Source organism: Gadus chalcogrammus, chromosome 7 (genome assembly GCF_026213295.1).
Source record: "Gadus chalcogrammus isolate NIFS_2021 chromosome 7, NIFS_Gcha_1.0, whole genome shotgun sequence".
Classification (NCBI taxonomy): domain Eukaryota; kingdom Metazoa; phylum Chordata; class Actinopteri; order Gadiformes; family Gadidae; genus Gadus; species Gadus chalcogrammus.
In genome coordinates this window covers 26,976,980-26,994,866 of record NC_079418.1, presented here as the reverse complement: position 1 = coordinate 26,994,866, position 17,887 = coordinate 26,976,980, and the positions used below count along the sequence as shown (strand labels likewise).

Below are 17,887 nucleotides of genomic sequence, written 5' to 3'. Positions count from 1 at the left end.
TGCCACATGTATTCATGTTTCTCGCTCTTCCTTTCTATCATATAAATGCCCTTTATTCAGTTCCCTAGTTTCTGTCTCCTTACCGTTTGATCATGTTTTGCTCTTATTCTCACCCCTTCTCCTTTACACAGAGGTGGTCCAGCTCAGCCTGCCCGAGGAGCAGCGGATCAGCGTCTCCACGGTAACAGTCGGCCTCAGCATGGTCCTGTCCTGTGCCATCCAGGGGACACTGCGCCCACCCATCATCTGGAAAAGGAACGGCATAATTCTCAACTTCTTGGACCTTGAGGACATCAACGTGAGTACACGTTTGGTGTCACCCCCGATTCGAAGAGTAATTTCATCCTCTCTTGAAGCCTGTCACTCTGGGTCTGTCTCTACCCTCCGCATCTGGGCTCCACCCAAAGTTATCCGTCACCAGCAAGCTAATCTGTCTCCACCCCCTGTGATCTGTCCATGCCCACTTAAAGCGGTCTCCACCCACTCCAAAACGTCTCCCACCACCGTAGTTCTCTCCACCTACTCTAATCCGTCTCCACTCACCATAGCTGTCTCTGAACTGTCTCTACCAACTCTAATCTTATTGATACGATCATAATTGTATCAAATACTCTTTGTGTTACATTGGCCAATCCCATATCGGCCACTGTGGGAGACTGTAGCCTTCTCTCTCCAATAAGGAAGGGAGCACTAGCATAAAGCCTTCGGCTATGTGTGCAGAAGTCACCGCAAAGCAAATCAATTAATGAAGATTGGCATTAGCAAAGAACTTCTGCTTATGTCAACAGTGTATCTGTGATAGTCTCATTGTTAGTATAAGCCAGAGAGGGCAAATTACCAGTTTGACATTTCCAAAACAAAGCATTATGAAAGAGGTGCGACCAGAGTTGACAGTCAGTAGCCCTTCCCTTTGCTTTGCTACCTGTTTCTTTCCTCAAAATGAATTTCTTTGGGGCGATGACTGTTGAAAAAAGTATACGTCAATTTCCTAGACAGACATAGTAACAGAGCAAAAACTAAAAAGTTCAACACAATTACCCTTTGAAGCACCGCCAAATGGCTGACATCTCCAAAGTGCTCCTGTGAATTATTTAGTGGTTCAAAACCCAGTTTCTTGCACCGCTTTGCCTCAACTGTACGACGTCTGCAAATACAGCGTTTTAGACTGCTTTTGACTTAGCTATTGAACTCGTAAAATAGCCTGAAGTAAGCGCACACCAGTACATCAATGATCTGTTGTTGGTGCTGTGCATTCACTTCACTACATTATGTACCTAGGCTATATCGGGTGTTGAATCCATGTGTACAGTAATGTGTTCAGTATTACACTGCAGACTAAACATTTTTTTCCCTTGGATCGCCAATTTTTGTCTCCATTGTGTTCTCCGTTAAGTAGCATAATAGCATACCCCTACTTCAGCTGTGTTCAGTGTGAATTGAAAGTCTGTTATGTGGGTCTTCATTGAATCTTCTTATTGTGCAGCGTGGCTATTTTTACCAGTAGCTCCTTTTCTTTAGGTTATAATATCAATAATGACGATGGTAAAGAAGTGTTATGTTAAAAAATTAATTAATGAAATATAAACAAAACGTACTTAAAACATTGATCTGAAGATTGACATTACATGATCTTCAGTGGGCATGTTCCCATAGCGATGTGGTGTGCAATTTATACTCACACTCAATAGGCAACTTGTGTTGCTTATTTTTATTAACACTATATTTAAAAGGGAACCAAATATGAACGTCATTTTCTCGCCATGTTCAAAATATTCGTCATAAATCAATCTAGGGTACATGCCCACTGTCTATCATGAAATATATCTGTATGTTAAGAACATTTATATTTTCGTGTTTCATATGGAAATGTGCACAAATCTTTTTGACAAAATACCTAGTTATAAAAAAGAATTACGCACTATTTGATGCGTTCAATCGCGTGTTAAAAAGCCGCCCAAACGCTACATTTTCGGCGTTTTACATTTAAGGAAAAGGAGAGTAAAAATCTGTGTTTTCAACAACTAAATTTGACCTTCCATAGTGTGCGTGTGCGCACTTGTGTGTGTGTATTGGTATTCCCATGAATACATCATCAAGCGCTGCAAGAGCCATGAGTGACCGTTAACGCATGCCTTCACATCAAACTGCACAAAACAAAGGAAAAAGGAATATAAGCCGAAAAACAATCTTATGTAACGTGATTATAAGCAACCTTAAAAAAATCTATCAAATCAATACACCCCTGCAGCATGTAACAGCCACATCCAAGCGGTCTGAGTGAAACAACTGAACCCAGAAGCAGATTAAACAGATTGCCTCATGGGGTTTCGAGGCTATGCATCTCACTACCGTCTTCGGTCTTATGTGTATGGTCCCCATGAGACCGGCAGAGTTGATGGCACAATGCACAACCTGACCAAAGGCTGTGCATTGTGCCATGCCAATGCTCCCTGGCTGTGTGCTACTCCATGGGTCTGGCCGGACCGTTTTGAAACACTGCTGGTGGACATGGAGCGAGAGATAAAGAGAAGGGGCGTGACACACAGAGCCGTCCCCAAGGGTTACGGAGCGTTAACTATCTGTTGCCTTGGAGCTCAGAGGGGCTGTGCTGGGAGGTGGGAGTAAGATAAGAAACATGCACAAAGAACAAGACATATCAGGGATATAATTGGACAAGGATCTATGCAGCACACACTACAAGAACTATTAGAATTGATGGACAAATTAAATATGAAAGGGGAGGATTTGTATTTCAATGTATTAAAGAGGGCTTTGTGAATGCAGTTTATTAGCATTGAGTGTCATAAGAACAACAACTTTCCTCACTGATCCCAGCCCAATAAATCGTGTTGGGTCGCTGAACGTTGATGAAGCATGCTTGTTTGTTTTTGTTTTTATGGGATTAGTGAAGAAATATAGTATATCAAACAGCAACAGTTTGATATACATTTGGTTGTTTATTGACTAACATTTGGAGACATGCTATATTTCATTTAAGTTCGGTGTGTCCCTAAATGTATAGTTTCACAAAGGAAACACATTGTTTCATGATGAGAAATTGAAATTAATTCAATTCAATGCAAGTTGATATGGATGCTAAATTAAGATCCCATTTAGCCCATATGCTAATCATATAGACACATACTTATACATAAAAATTATTGTGAGTGTGTGTGGATGATGGCTGGTTGTTGCAGCCACCCCTGGCCTTAGTCAGACTGATTGGACTCTGGGGCTGGGTGAGGCTGCAAACCTGTTGCACATTGAACAATCAGGTGCAATGTTTAACCAGCCGTCACCACACACACTCAAGAATATGTCCTACATGGCTACATGGCCTGGTGCTTAGCACACCCTCCCACTATCATCTTATACCTGTTGGCATCATTGAACAAGAATCATGAAAAACCTCCACTTTTCCATTGAGTTGACTTCTAATCATAAGGTCATCATCAGGGATACAGCCACTGAATCACGTCCTCCCACACTGTGATCGAGGACCAAAGGGAGGGTCTACAGTCATTGCTGTATCCCTGCTTTTATCGTAACCAGCGGTCAAAGTCATCATGTTCGCAACATAAATTCGGGGGCAGCCATTAATTACTGATCATATACCAATGATCGCATTTTGCCCTCATCAAGTTTATTGAAAAGATCCTTTCCACCTTTCTGCGCCTCACATCAAGCCACTTTTGTCCAAGTAGAAAAAAGGGCCAACCTCTTCTCCTTGTTTGGCCCCATATTGTGAAATAGTGCAATACCCCCCCCCTCCCTCCTCCTCCACGTTTCACTCCACCACCATCTCCACCCCGTACATCTGCTGCGCTACTCTGTAGGACGGCACACTATTAATGTCTTAATCCGAGTGAAGATGGGAAGCTGGAACTCCCCAGGGTGGACTACGAATGCTGCACCCACAAACAACTGGGTCGTTCATCAGCCTAATGGCTTATATTTTTCTCAACCCTGACATTGTCAGTCGTAGGCAGCCGCCACGCCGCATGGGGGAGGATCGAATAACCCCCCCCCCCCCCCCCCACCCACCCAACCACTTCCTGGGGCGCGGCGGGGCCACCAGTTGATTCATGCCCTCTTCCTGTCCCATTCACTCTTCCTCACTATCTCTTCCGTTCTCTCCCTGTCTTTTATCACCCCCACCCCCCATCTCCCTTCTAGCTTTCTTTTTTTCTCTGTTTCTCCTCCTCTCATGTCTATCTGAAGTTGCGTTTGTGTCTCCTCTAACTTATTCCCCCCCCCCTCCCCTGCTTGGCCCTCTCTCTCTCTTTCGTGCTGTCTCAATTTTGTTTCTTGTTTCTTCCCTCTGTGCATTCTTGCTCTGTTCGTGGACTCAATAGGGCCTCTGTTATGCACACACTGCCTTTGACTGCCAACCTTTCCACCCCCCCTCCGCAATTCATCCGTCTCATTCGTATGTTCTCCACAAACTCACTCCTTCCCTCTGCTCTCTCTGATCTTGCTCCTACAATTCTCTCGCTCTCCTCTCTCTTCGCTCCGCTCTCTCTCTTCTCGCTCTCTCGCTCTCTCTCTATCTCTTCGTCCTCTGTCCTATCCACCTCTTCCTCTCTCCTCTCTTCTCTCTCTCTCTCTCGCTCTCTCTCTCTCTCTCTCTCCCCCCCCCTCTCCTCTCTCTCTCTTCCCTTCTCCTCTCTCTCTCTCTCTCTCTCTCTCTCCCTTCTCTCTCTCCTCTCTCTCTCCTCCGCTCCTTCCCACCTGCCGGACTTTGGGGATGACGCTCCCTTGTACATCACCAAGGTGACCACCATCCACATGGGGAAGTCCAGTTGCCATGCATCCGGCTCCGCGGACCTTCACCAACCGCATGTTCTCGCAGGTGATATGGTCAGTAACGCCCCCTTACTTCCCTACCTATAGTGCTGGGAAGTACAATGATACTACTAAGTAGATGTCAGGAGAATGATATGATAGTGATCACTTATTTTATTATTATTGTATTATTATTAATTATGTGAACACTGCAGAATCCTCCTAACAGTATAATAACACGTGTAACAAGCAGTTAAACAACCTGATGTATATAGCATGTAATTAATACCGACTTTAATGTTTATTTGTCGGATTAGCTGCATACGTGTAATGTGCTAATATTCCTGTGGTCCACACATAAGAAATAAACAATGAAACACATTTGTAACATTCAATGAGTTGATGTTGCATTCAGACAAAATAGCCTAAATACATTCCAATACCAACCAACCATTTTTCATTTTCAGCATTACATTACAAACAAACAGACACTGATGTTATTATTAAATAATTACACATTTCCCTTAATTAGGACTGTAGATACTGAACAATGTTCTATAGGTCATTTCACAGGTATAAACAGGGATATTGTTCCCTAATGCTGTGGCTGTGTAAATGAATGATCTTTTAAGTGACAGACAAGCTGAGCCCAAACTTAGTGCTGCACCAGCCTATTCCTAACGTTAATCCCTAACCCTCACCACATTCCTAATTATATGGTAACTTCCATAAGGTTTCCTGGTTGAAGTTGTGTCTTTACCTGATGACGCGCTTGTCTTGTGTCGTTTAAACATGAATACTCACACTTTTATCGCCTATTTAGTTTTATATTATAGCCTTCCATAAATTCTGATCAATTTGTGTAAGACGTGTTTAATATATTTGGGTTGTTTCAGAGGGAGGGCGACGCACACAATGTGATCCGTAATGAGGAATTCAGTTGGACGTTCAATATTCTCCCAGTTCTGCTTCCAAGTCTAAATAGCTCATAGAGAAACGATTGATTCCCTATTAGGCCTGTTTACACATTGGACAATGTTTCACAGACATTTCCCAGAGGGCCACACAATGTCCTTAATGTTAGGAAAACAACTCGTTCAATATGGATCTCAGCGATCTCATAGTGTGTCTTTATACAAGACTGCTAGGAACAAAATCGGTCCTATTTCAACAAGCTGTTTTGTTTTGCAAGAGAATATCGTCAAACTAACATCACTCCAGTGCACTTCTATTTAACCTTCATTAACGTTTAAATTAGGCTTCTATAGTTATAGGAATGAACAAATCATAAATAATCAATCTGTTGGAACTCTAGCCATACTCTTTGAGCGTGGCGATCCGTCTTATACACAAGAGCATGCAGTTCATAGTATTTTTATAGGGCTATGTTCCTACAACTTGAGACTTGAGATTTTGTCATCCTTAATGTGGTGTGGTTAGTTTGTCAGACGTTACGAGAAGTGCACGGTTTGCTGAAAGAAGCGCTTTGTCAAAGTGATTAGTTTCCCTACAATAAGAATGAATCGCGCAGCTGTGCTATTCTGAAACAATACCTCTCCTTGCCCCCTACCTTATGCCTGCTCCCAGACAAATAACTACAATTATGCACAGCTTTGTTGGGTGCCATTCTCATGTGTGATTTGGACCAACTCTCGACGTCTTAAGAGTGTCCAATGGATTTGCTTGAAGAGATGGCTGCCCATCTGAGCTGGGCAACATCAAACAGCCAGCGGACACACACACACACACACAGAGAGATATACAGGCAAACACAGACACACAGACGTCCACACAGGGTGTGTTTAAGTAGCAGCAGGCAGGGTATCAACACTCCCACTCAGACTAATCATTTGCATAGGGCTTCTCCCTCCTACACACGAGGGATTGCTTAGCCGTCTCGGGAACGCCCGCCCCCCCCATGTTATAGCATTACAAATGGAAGATTAGAAACGCAACACGGGCGAGTACACACACACATACACCTTTAAAGTCATAAAGAAACAGATGCACACACACACTTCAGCAGCCTTTGTTTCAACAAGGAGCTGCATGCAAGACACAACATAAAGGAAGAAATTATTTTCAATTTAGCCCTACAATAAGCCTAATTTTTTATTGTGTTTTGCAAGAGGAAAGGTTCATAAGAAAGCAATTGAGATGTGCAAAATACCTGAGCAGGAGTGTAGCCTGGCAGATTGAGAGGCCAGGGTTCATAATGGGATTCAGGGTTGTCATTGAAATGGTTGATTAACATATCATTATTTGTTATTGTAATTAATTATTGTTTGTTGCTTTTGTTTCACTTAAGGATCCCTCATGGATGCCCCTCAATAGATTAACTATTAATGTAATGCTTGTTAAGACCCTATAAGCCAAAATGTATGGTGCATATATTAAACATTGAACAGCCTTGCTGCCAATTATGATACATGTCTTATTTAAGCTAATTCATTATTATTCCAATCTAATTTAATTAGCAGCAGGCTTCCACCAGTTACAGACATAATTGGAAGGGAGGAGTCAGCCCCTCCCAAGGCCCTGCGGCAGCAAGAAAACTTCAAAATAGAAAAATAATTTGACGGGATTTAACTGGACTAAGAGTTGATCATTTCAAATGTATCCTCCAAGTTTCTTTCTTGATCCAGGGGACGATTATTGCATGTAGTCACTAGACGTCCCAATCACCACCTCTATCTATATCTATAATGTATATGCCTTGTGTAAATCTTTTATATATATATATATATATATATATATATAAGTAAAAAGGGAGAGCTTACAAAACAGCCTACAGTTTTGGTGTTCCGCTCCCACCTGACTCCATGGTGGTGGGAGGTGGGGGTGTCTGGCCCACTGGGGAGGGACATGCTTGGAGAGCAGCCCCTCCCGACAGAACTTGTGAAGGGGGGGATCACGTCAGAAAGCCATTTCATGCAGGGCTCACGAATGGTGCACCCCCAGGGCTCTGGAGTTACGGTGTTATGTGGGTTTGTGAGTGTGTGCGTGTATGAAGTAACCCATAGGAATCCTGGTGTACCATGACACAGTTTGTTTGTGTGTAATTAGTTTTCACTGCTTGTGTGTCCTCTGTGTTTGTCTCTCTGGTGTGTGTGGGTTTGTGTGTCTATATTTATACATATATATACATATGTATGTGGTGTGTGTGTGTGTGTGTGTGTCTGTGTGTGCAGTCCCACCAGTCATCCTGGTCTACCCGGAGACCCAGGCCCAGGAACCTGGAGTGTCTGCCAGCCTCCGTTGCCATGCCGACGGCATCCCAAACCCAAAACTCATTTGGCTGAAGAATGGCTTGGATCTTCAGCTGCAATCCTCCAAACAGATCTCTCTCATAGGTGAGCCTTCCTCTGTGTGTGTGGTGTGTGTGTGTGTGTGTGTGTGTGTGTGTGTGTGGGTGTGTGTGTGTGTGTGTGTGTTTGTGTGTGTGTGTGTGTGTGTGTGTGTGTGTGTGTGTGTGTGTGTGTGTCTGTGTGTCTGTGTGTCTGTGTGTCTGTGTGTGGTTATCCAAACTTGTTTATCAACCAGTTGCTATTGGCTCATCTTTCTATGTGTATATTGCTGGCTGCATAATATGTGTGTGTGTGTTTGTGTGTGTTTATGTTGATCTCGCTGGTGTTATTATTCATTTTGTGTGTTTACTCCATATCTCGAGTCTCGATTTCAAGTACCATCGCTTCGCCCTCAGAGATAAACAGCTTCCTGTTATGCGACGCCTCCCGTCACTGTGTCTAATGAAAAACCATGGAAACAACATTGTGTCGTCGAGGCGACAATACGTCGTTCATCATAAAGGGAAATGTAATCCTGTCAAGGTGGATTTAAATAAAACCGAAGCAGAAGAATGGAACTTGAATGGAACTTGGGGATTTAATTAATATGTGTGGATGTAAAAGTGAAAGTTAAACTCAACGAAAATGGCCCTCCTCCTTCTGAACGGGAGACAGTTGAGTTGTGAAGGATGGAACAAGTCTACTCATTTAGAACTGTGAAAATGACAGATTAAAATTCAAATATAAATCAAATGTATGGCTTTCATTCGCGCCTGCCTCAGTAGGGTCATTTTAAAAGGTATTTCTTCAATGTCAGTTGTAAAAGAGAGTAAGAGAGAGGGAGAAAAGGAAGCTCCTCTTTATGGCTTGGTTCTCATTAACCCAGAGTTTTATTGGCAGTGTTTGGACCATTACCTGTGTTAATAGTCTGTTGCCCAACCTCCTAAAGCACTCAAACAAAGAGGAGGTGTGGCAGGGTTCGCTAACGTATAAACAACAGCAGCGCCGCAGACTCCCGGGACACTGCTTCATCTGGATAATCTGGATACCTTGCTCATAGTTTCTGAATAGCAAGTGCATGCAGGACAGGCTGGTGTGTGTGTGTGTGTGGTGTGTGTGTGTGTGGTGTGTGTGTGTGTGTGTGTGTGTGTGTGTGTGTGTGTTTGTGTTTGTGTTTGTGTTTGTGTAGGGAGTGGTGTTTGTGTGAGCGTAGGTGGGAGCGGTTTATCTGTGGGGGGGGGGGGGGGGCGGTGTAGGAGGGAGTGGTGTGTGTGGGGGGGGGGGGGTTGTACCAGGACACAAACAGACAAATTAGAAACATTTTCTTATGAATTGTTTATGGATATTATGTAAGGGATAATGTATAGAACGCCGGTCATTATCGGGAAAATAAGCCCCGACAGGGCGAACAGGACACCGACGCGCAGCGAAGGTGTCTTGCTTCGCCCTGAAGGGGCTTATTTGCGATAATGACCGGCGAAGTTCCATACATTATCCCGCTTATGACACGGCTACTTCCCAAAACGAAACAATTTATTTACAATGTATTTGTTACCAGCATTCATAGTGTTGATCAGCAGAGAAATAGTCCGCCAAAGACGTTGACGTCGCTTAGCAACCGAAGACGCTGGGGTTGACAAGTTACCGGACCACTTGCGGAGTGGTCCGGTGGTCCGGAATCCTTTGTTTTCCTTGACAGCGGTCAATTATACTTAGCAACGGTGAATTATCAAATATAGTTTTACCGCCGGAAGTTGTGAAGGGCCCATGCAAGTGAACGGTTGGACAAGGTGGAGGTTAGACAAGGCTGTGTTGAGTGGGGGGATGGAGTGCTTGCGAAGGCAAAATGCTGTGCATAGTACGCCCACTAAGTATTACTAAGTCTTTGGCATGTGCAATTAATTAGCAAGCAGATGTATTTTAATCTCATTAATTTACGCGCTCATGCTGTTGGAAGGAGCTTTGGTGTGGCTGTACTGGCGTGTGTGTATCCGTGTAAGGGTCTGTGTCAGAGAGTGTGTATCCCTGAATGTGTGTGTGTGTGTGTGTGTGTGTGTGTGTGTGTGTGTGTGTGTGTGTGTGTGTGGATTAAGGTCGAGAGACACAAAGGGGTGACATGAAAGATGCAGATAACAAGTAGAGATAGAAATTAAGAGAACCCGGAGAGGCAGATAGGGAGGGAGGTAAAGGGGGAGAAAGGGGGAGAGGCAGATAGGGAGGGAGGTAGAGGGGGAGAGGCAGATAGGAAGGGAGGTAGAGGGGGGGAAAGGGGGAGAGGCAGATAGGAAGGGAGGGAAAGGGGGAGAAAGGGGGAGAGGCAGATAGGGAGGGAGGTAAAGGGGGAGAAAGGGGGAGAGGCAGATAGGGAGGCAGGTAGAGGGGGAGAAAGGGGGAGAGGCAGATAGGCAGGGAGGTAGAGGGGGGAAGGTGGAGGGGTAGATAGGGAGAGAGGTATTTAGGGAGAAAGGGGGAGAGGCAGATAGGCAGGGAGGTAGAGGGGGGATGGTGGAGGGGTAGATAGGGAGAGAGTATTTAGGGGAGAAAGGGGGAGAGGCAGATAGGGAGAGTGGTATTTAGGGAGAAAGAGGGAGGGACAGATAGAGAGAGAGGTATTTAGGGAGAAGGTAGGAGGGGCGGATAGAGAGGGAGACAGAGGGGAGAAAGGGGGAGGGGCAGAGAGGAAGGGAGGTAGAGGGGGAGAAAGGGGAGGGTTAGATAGTGAGAGGTATTTTGGAGAGAGTGGGAGGGGCAGATGAGAAGACAGGTAGATGGGGAGAAAGGGGGAGGGGCAGATGGAAAAATAGTTATTTAGAGAGAAAGGGGGAGGGGTAGAGAGAGAGAGGTATTTTGGGAGAAAGTGGGAGAGGCAGATAGGGAGAGGAAGTGTGAGGAATGGAGATAGGGCTCTTTCCCTCTTGTTGAACAAACGGCACGAAAGCGCTGCATAGCGTCATTACACAACGTTAATTAACTAAATTAATGATTATTACTGCATTAACTAATATTAAATAATTGTTAATTATTTTACCCTTATTATAAAGCAGTGGTGGGGGGGGGGGGTAATTGGAGGAACTCTTATACTAGGGCAGCTGTGTGTCTTCTGAACATTTGATCATTGAATCAGATTTACATTTTTATGAACATAAAAACGCAATCAGAATAAGAGTTCTTCGTCAGCTCAGATTTAGTAAGTGAAAGATACGCACTGTGAATTTAATTCATTTTCTCCAACCTTCTGACTACCTAGCCTGTATTGTTTAAGGTGCCAGTAGGTACTTCCAAAAGGGTGTCATCTACGACAGCATCAAGTAGCCAAGGGTCAAGGGATGAGGTTCCTTGATTGATTTATGAGTTGGATTTAAATATTTGGTCTGTAAATGTAAAGGTCATAGCTTACAAGTTTAGGTTCTTTGTCATTGAACGTGATTGTTGGTTGCCCTTTTTCCCCACGCCAATTAAATATTTGCAGTTCATGGAGCTGATTGCAGCTTACTGAAGCTCCTTGGTTATGTGAGGAGCCTGTCGCTTTCCATGGTGCTTGAGCCACTTTGGACACCATCTTCCTGCTATATCGGTTGATTATACTCTCCCACTTTAACTGCCATGTTGCCAACGTTAGTTTTAACTCCTGTAGTACACACGGCAAAAGGACATTCTTAATGCGACTTACTGTCTAACAGATAAATGTCTCTGACACGGCATATATTTTGACTATTGATGATGAATATTGTCAATAGTATGTGTTGGATAACCTGTAAACCTGCATCCCATTTATAAACGGTGATTCATGTTAAACAAAAGTTGAGCCATTCTGCAGCACATTATTCGCACAGTGGCTAGTGTGTGTTTGTGCGTGTGCTTGTGTGCCGATGTGTGTGTGCTTCTATGTGTTGGTGCATTTGTGTGTTTTTCATTGGTGAATGTGAGACATGCAAATATAAACAGCACAGAGTATGGCGACAGTAGCCGCCAATAAATCCAGCTCCATTATGCAGCCTTCCCAGCCAAAGCAACATTTTGTTTTTCTACATTAAGCATTTCAATTGGCAGAACACACCACAGGTTGCTGCTGCTGGATTACATTGTCTACCTACAAAGCATTTACAACCACCGTAAGCACGCGAGGCTATTGATTACTAATTCAATTTATGTATCTGTTCGTTGTTTCCCCGAAGGTCTTTGGATTTACGCACCTTGGGGTGCAGGCTTAGAACAGCTGTTATGACAGACAACCCCCCACCTCCCCCCCAGACCAAGCTCCACAAGCAGCTCTCAGTCTGCACGCAGGCCCCGTGAAGGCTCATTTAATGGTGGCTGCCTCAGGGGCTTTCCATAATAATTGATCAGGACATAATTATGATTTATGTGTAATTCAATAGCTTGTCTTATTTAACGCAGCCATGCACCGAGGCTAAGTTTTCTTCTCAAACATACGACGTATTACACACATTCCCACCATGATGAAAGAGAATTTAGCAACCAAGCGCTGTTATCAGGAGCCAAGAGATATTTCACTAATGTGCTAAACTTTCATCAGCGGCATGCTACTGCTTGCACTTTTGGACGCGTCAGTCGATTCAAACGAGAAAAGCACGGGGGAAACGAGATGGGAGAAATGGAGAAAGAAAGACAAACATGTATTATGATTGGATTTGAAAGGATTACAACAGGATTTCAGTCTCATTTTGCATTCAGAATAGCCTCTTGCTATGCCACTCTGATACACATGGGTCAATTAGACCAATGTAGAGTAGAGAGAGAGAGAGAGAGAGAGAGAGAGAGAGAGAGAGAGAGAGAGAGAGAGAGAGAGAGAGAGAGAGCAAGGAGAAGAGAGAGCAGAGGGAAGGAGTGAGTTTGTGGGAACATAGAGAGAGAGATGGAGCAAACAAATTATACGGTTATGCAAGTATGGATTTCTTATAAATGGAAAGAAAAAAGTTTTGGATGTGATTACGGTAGGATGCTGAGAAAGGTGAGGCTCGAAGACAATTCAAATGTCAACACAAACTGGTGCGACCACCAAAATGGTGGTGGGTTTACAAGAAAATAAAAAATATATATTTTGTACTTTAGCCAAGAGCACTTTAATTTGAAGATCAAACATTCCCACCACTTGTAGATTGGTTTGTATTATGTGCCACCCTCTACAGGTAAACACATGCTTTTGAATGCATAGCCACTTCTAGACCCATTTGACAGGAGTGTTGTTGCAGGTCAATCACAGGTGTCCCTCATGGCACTACTTTGAGTCTGCTACTTTTTTTACCATTGCACGGTGAGTACACGTAACTAGTGAAAATAAAATAAAAGATGACGGTTGCTGGCGCTTTGCTTTGACGCACAAATGAAACAACTCCCAATGCAATGTATGGGTGTGTAACAAGGTCCATGGTGCTCACCACATTTAATACTTTCAGGGCTTAGCCTGGATCTCTGTAGGGCGTTCTTTTTAATGCAGCCACGTTTTGTCCGAAGAAAATATCTTCATAGGTAATATTTTGTACAAAATATATATAGTTAGTTAGTAGTTAGTAGTAGTAGTTTGCAATAAGCATTAGTATTGAATAGACGCAGATAACTTCACAACTGCAATCATTAAACATTTATTGACATGCTTCTGTACCAGACTAGAGAAAAAACGTTAATATTTTTGTTAACTTTAGTTTATCAGAATATACAATTTTCTTCGCTTGCAAACACACACATTCACACATGCAGACATGCACACACACGAAAACACGCATGGACATGCACACAATTATTTTTTCCGATACAGTTCATGCAGTTTAGTGCAATAACAAGCCCTGCTCTTTCTCGCTCTCTCTCTCCCGCTCCCTCGTTCGCTCACACAGAATGTGCCCGTGTCAAGGAGTGTGAAGTACATCTACTTTTTGAAAGACACCCAGAGGACCTAAAACGTTTTTGATCAATGATATCATATGATTTCTGAAGGCTTTAATGCATGATCAGAATGACAAATGTTTAGATCCAGCGTTTTTTTTCTGATAGCTTTTTTTGCAAAGAAAATACAAAATAACGTTGGTTCATGGATCGGGGGCCATTAATAAAACATTAGGGGCTGTAGCCTTGGACGCCCAGGCCCCGACACGATGCCGGGGTCTACACATGTTGGCCCTGCTATGACAGCTCTTGGATAAAGGGCCATGGTCAGTGTGTGTTATCCCTAGGTTAGTGTATTGCCTGGGCATTGTACATAGAAGAAGCAGACTCTGAATAGTGTCAGGAGCCACACCTGTGTGTGCCTACCAATGACACCTCTGGGAAATGGATTGGCTAATATGATTATCTGGTCACCTGCTGAATTGAGTGTAAGTCAACAACCTCTTTCAGCTCATATTCAAACACCGATATTCAAACAAACATGTTTTCGGCCTGAGACTTCAAGACAGGAGGGGGAGTGTTATCCCCATGGTTGCGACCCACGACGACTTTGTATAACCGTCGTTGTGTAGGAGTGTTTTAATGCGCGATGTTGTTTATGCAATGGGCCACACATCCAGGGTCCGAGAAGCCTGTGCTCTCTCGGACATGACAGAAGGGTGGAACGTTCGCTAACTGGTTGGCGGACCCTGGCAAAAACATGACTCCTGTTTTCTCTAAATGACGGTGTTATTTGAATATAAGTGACAAAATGGCATGGTTATCTATCTTTCCAGGGGAGTTGGCAAATCTGCCCCAGAATAACAGGAAAGCTGAAAGGCAGGTAAAGGGATAGGGGGTTTCTCCCTTAAAGTCAGGAACACACTCCAAGATTAAACGGCCAAATCCAGATTTTCCCCTGACAACTGATATTTAATATTTTTCAGAGTCTGCACTCGTCGCTCTGGACTGTGACCACACGTTATCTCGTACTTTGCAGTGGTTTAGGATACACATCTGTAGCCTCCAAATTGAGCCTACAGCCAGTCGCAGCTGTTCTGATTCCAGGAGTCAATAGATTAAACATGTTTGATATTTATAATATCAAACATGTTGTTTTGTGCACAGAAACATGTGCACAGAAATATTAATAAAACTGTTGTTGTTGCATGCTTATTTTGTCTTTGGTTGAAAAAGTTATCATTTAGCAAACGGTAATGATAGACTAACAGTTGATAATCTAGTATTTATACTACTTTGTCATGTTTTGAAATGCCTTATGAAGTCTTTGAAGTTGGGGGTGGGGCAAAACCCGGTAATGGGTTTTGGGATGAAGTGGTTAAATGTTTGATGGTCTGTTAGGATGTATATGTCTTTGAGTGTGTTCCCAGCCTAACAGGCTGTAGTTTCATATGACTTGATATCACCAAAAATGACTAGGCAAGCTTGTCATTTATTTGTTGTATGGCGTTTGAGGCAAGACCTTAGTATAAAACCTCAATTTAAACTAGTTATAGCAATATCATGTTGTTGCTTTTATTTGCTTGGCTTATAAAAGTATTTGGCTTCCCATATTTTCCATTTCAAGTGCCTGACGATGCTTGCATTAAAAAGCAATGCAGATCATTTCTTAAAGGCTGATTACGTCATCGGGTGTCTCCACCTGGGGAACAGTCTATAAGAGACTCAAGATTCAACCTCCTGAACATGAATGCATTAGAAACTCTATGAACACAGAACATTAGTGATGGAGCCGAATCGCTTTTTTTCTTTTGTATGTTCCTCTCAGCCAATGGCAGTGAGCTGTACATCGGCAGCGTGCGCTACGAAGACACCGGCGCCTACACCTGCATCGCCAAGAACGAGGTGGGGGTGGACGAGGACATCTCCTCCCTGTTCGTGGAAGACTCGGCCAGGAAGACCTGTGAGTCCCAGGAACACAGCTCTGCATTGTGAAAACCACCATCCAATCATCACCGTGACACACAAACTCATTACATATACAAAGATACACAAGTTGGTAATGTGCTCAGTTTTAATTAAAGCTGGTTTGTAGTGCCTCGTGACTCCACTATTAGTTGAGTAGTGAAGTGTTTTATTACAAATGATTATAGTGTGTCTTTAATATTTAGTATATTGACTGATGCAACAATCAATATTGAATTTTGAATGCAGATCTAGATATTCATATTGTCTCATATTCGCTACAGCTGTAAAAGAGGTCATGACCCTCCATCAGATGTTTCAAATCTATGTGTTGATATGTGGTTGTTTAACACTAATCCGGTGCTTTGTGTAAGAGGTTGAATTTTGATGGGTACTGACAAGTCATGAGAGAAGGTGCTGAATGTTTATCTTAAGAGGATCTGCTCTCTCAGTGAAATTTGATCTTGGGTCCTTTTTCACCAATATTATTCCTCTCTTCTCTCTCTCACTGACTACCTGCCATTATCTCCGCCGCCTTTGTTCCCATTTCCATCATTCTGCTGCGAACTCTGCAGTGGCCAACATCCTCTGGAGAGAAGAAGGTAATATGCCACAACGTTTTGATTCACGTCTGAACAGGCTTGTTGTTGCTGCCATAGTGTCTGTCTCATGAAGTCTCATTGAAGTTGAAGCTATCCAGGGGTGTTGGAAATTAGCTTAGATGCATGCCTTTTGGTTTTGTTTTTTGTCCAAGCCTGTTCATCACCTTTTGAGTGTTCTCCGGAAACACTTCCAGTGTCATTGTGTAATGGCAGGACGTTTCTGTGATGCATTATGTCGCCTGAGTTTTTCATGTGCTGTAAAATAAATTAAGACGTTTTCTTAATTTGGTTGCATTTTCTCAAGTACATGTGTTTTCTTATGTTGCGGTGATTTGAGCTCTAGGGGGCCACCGTGAATATTATATATTTGGTACGGTATATCGGGCATGCACGCAACAGATCCACGTGTCTTAATTAAAAGGAATTCTGAAGTGTGACGATTTTTTTTTTGTTTTGTGCCATATGTGATGCTTTTCATTGTTGTAGTGCGGAGACAGGATATGAGTCTGCTCAACTGTGTCCCTTGCATTATGGACATGTGACAGCTGTAACAGACCTGCTCGCAACATGGTTCCCTCCCGCCACACTCTCGGTTCTAGCTAACAAATCGGCAGCTGTTGTTTAGACATCCAGGAAAGACATCTGACAGCTGTTGTTATTCATCAGAAGAGCTTGTTTTTGTTGTTGTATGCAGTCCTGGCCTTTTCTGAAGAACTGACAACAGCGTAAACTGTCTGTTCATGCTAAAATGTTAGCGGCTGACGTGCTAACTTAACAGCAGACTGCTTGATGAAATGTTGAGGACCTATGACAGGTACCAGCTGTCCCTTAAGATACACAACAAGCCTGTAGTCAAGAGCAGCATTCTGTGTTAGGACACTTTTTGGTTCCTATTCAGTTCTTTCTGATAAATAGTAAAAATACTGAGATAAGGATAAAGCCTTGAAAATCAGGCACATAGCCAACATTCTTACGCAGAAAAATACCTCTCCAATGGAATTAGGTGCGGTTTGGAGGAGTTTCTTGGCCAATTATCCTCTTGTTATTATAATTATTCGTTGTTAGTTTGACCGCAGAGCCATTGACCACTGACCCGGAGCTTGGAGCTGTTTTTCTGTTCTCTTAGTCCTATCTCACAGTCTTTATTCCTGTCTTTGCTGTGGTTTTCCTCAGGGCTGAGTGTGGGGAACATGTTCTACGTGTTCTCTGACGAGGGAGTCACCGTTCTTCAGCCTGGCGAGTGTGAGATCCGCAGGCACATGAAATGCACAGAGAGGATCGTGGCTACCCATGTGAGTAATGAGACCAGCCTGACTGACGGACCGTATATCTGTCCATAAGTATCCCCATCAGCACGGTCCTTAATGTTTGGCCTCATGACGATTCAGATTACATTTATTGTCTTTG

General features: G+C 43.4%; 1 protein-coding gene across 1 annotated transcript in view; it reads left to right on the top strand.

The window, feature by feature from the left end:
• The window catches only part of LOC130386083 (follistatin-related protein 4-like), a 198,109-nt gene that overhangs the window by 145,274 nt on the left and 34,948 nt on the right, over positions 1–17,887 (top strand). Inside the window, exon 8 of the mRNA XM_056594865.1 lies at positions 132–298. Within this exon, the coding sequence (XP_056450840.1) occupies positions 132–298 (167 nt within the window). The remainder of the gene's footprint in view (positions 1–131; positions 299–17,887) is intronic.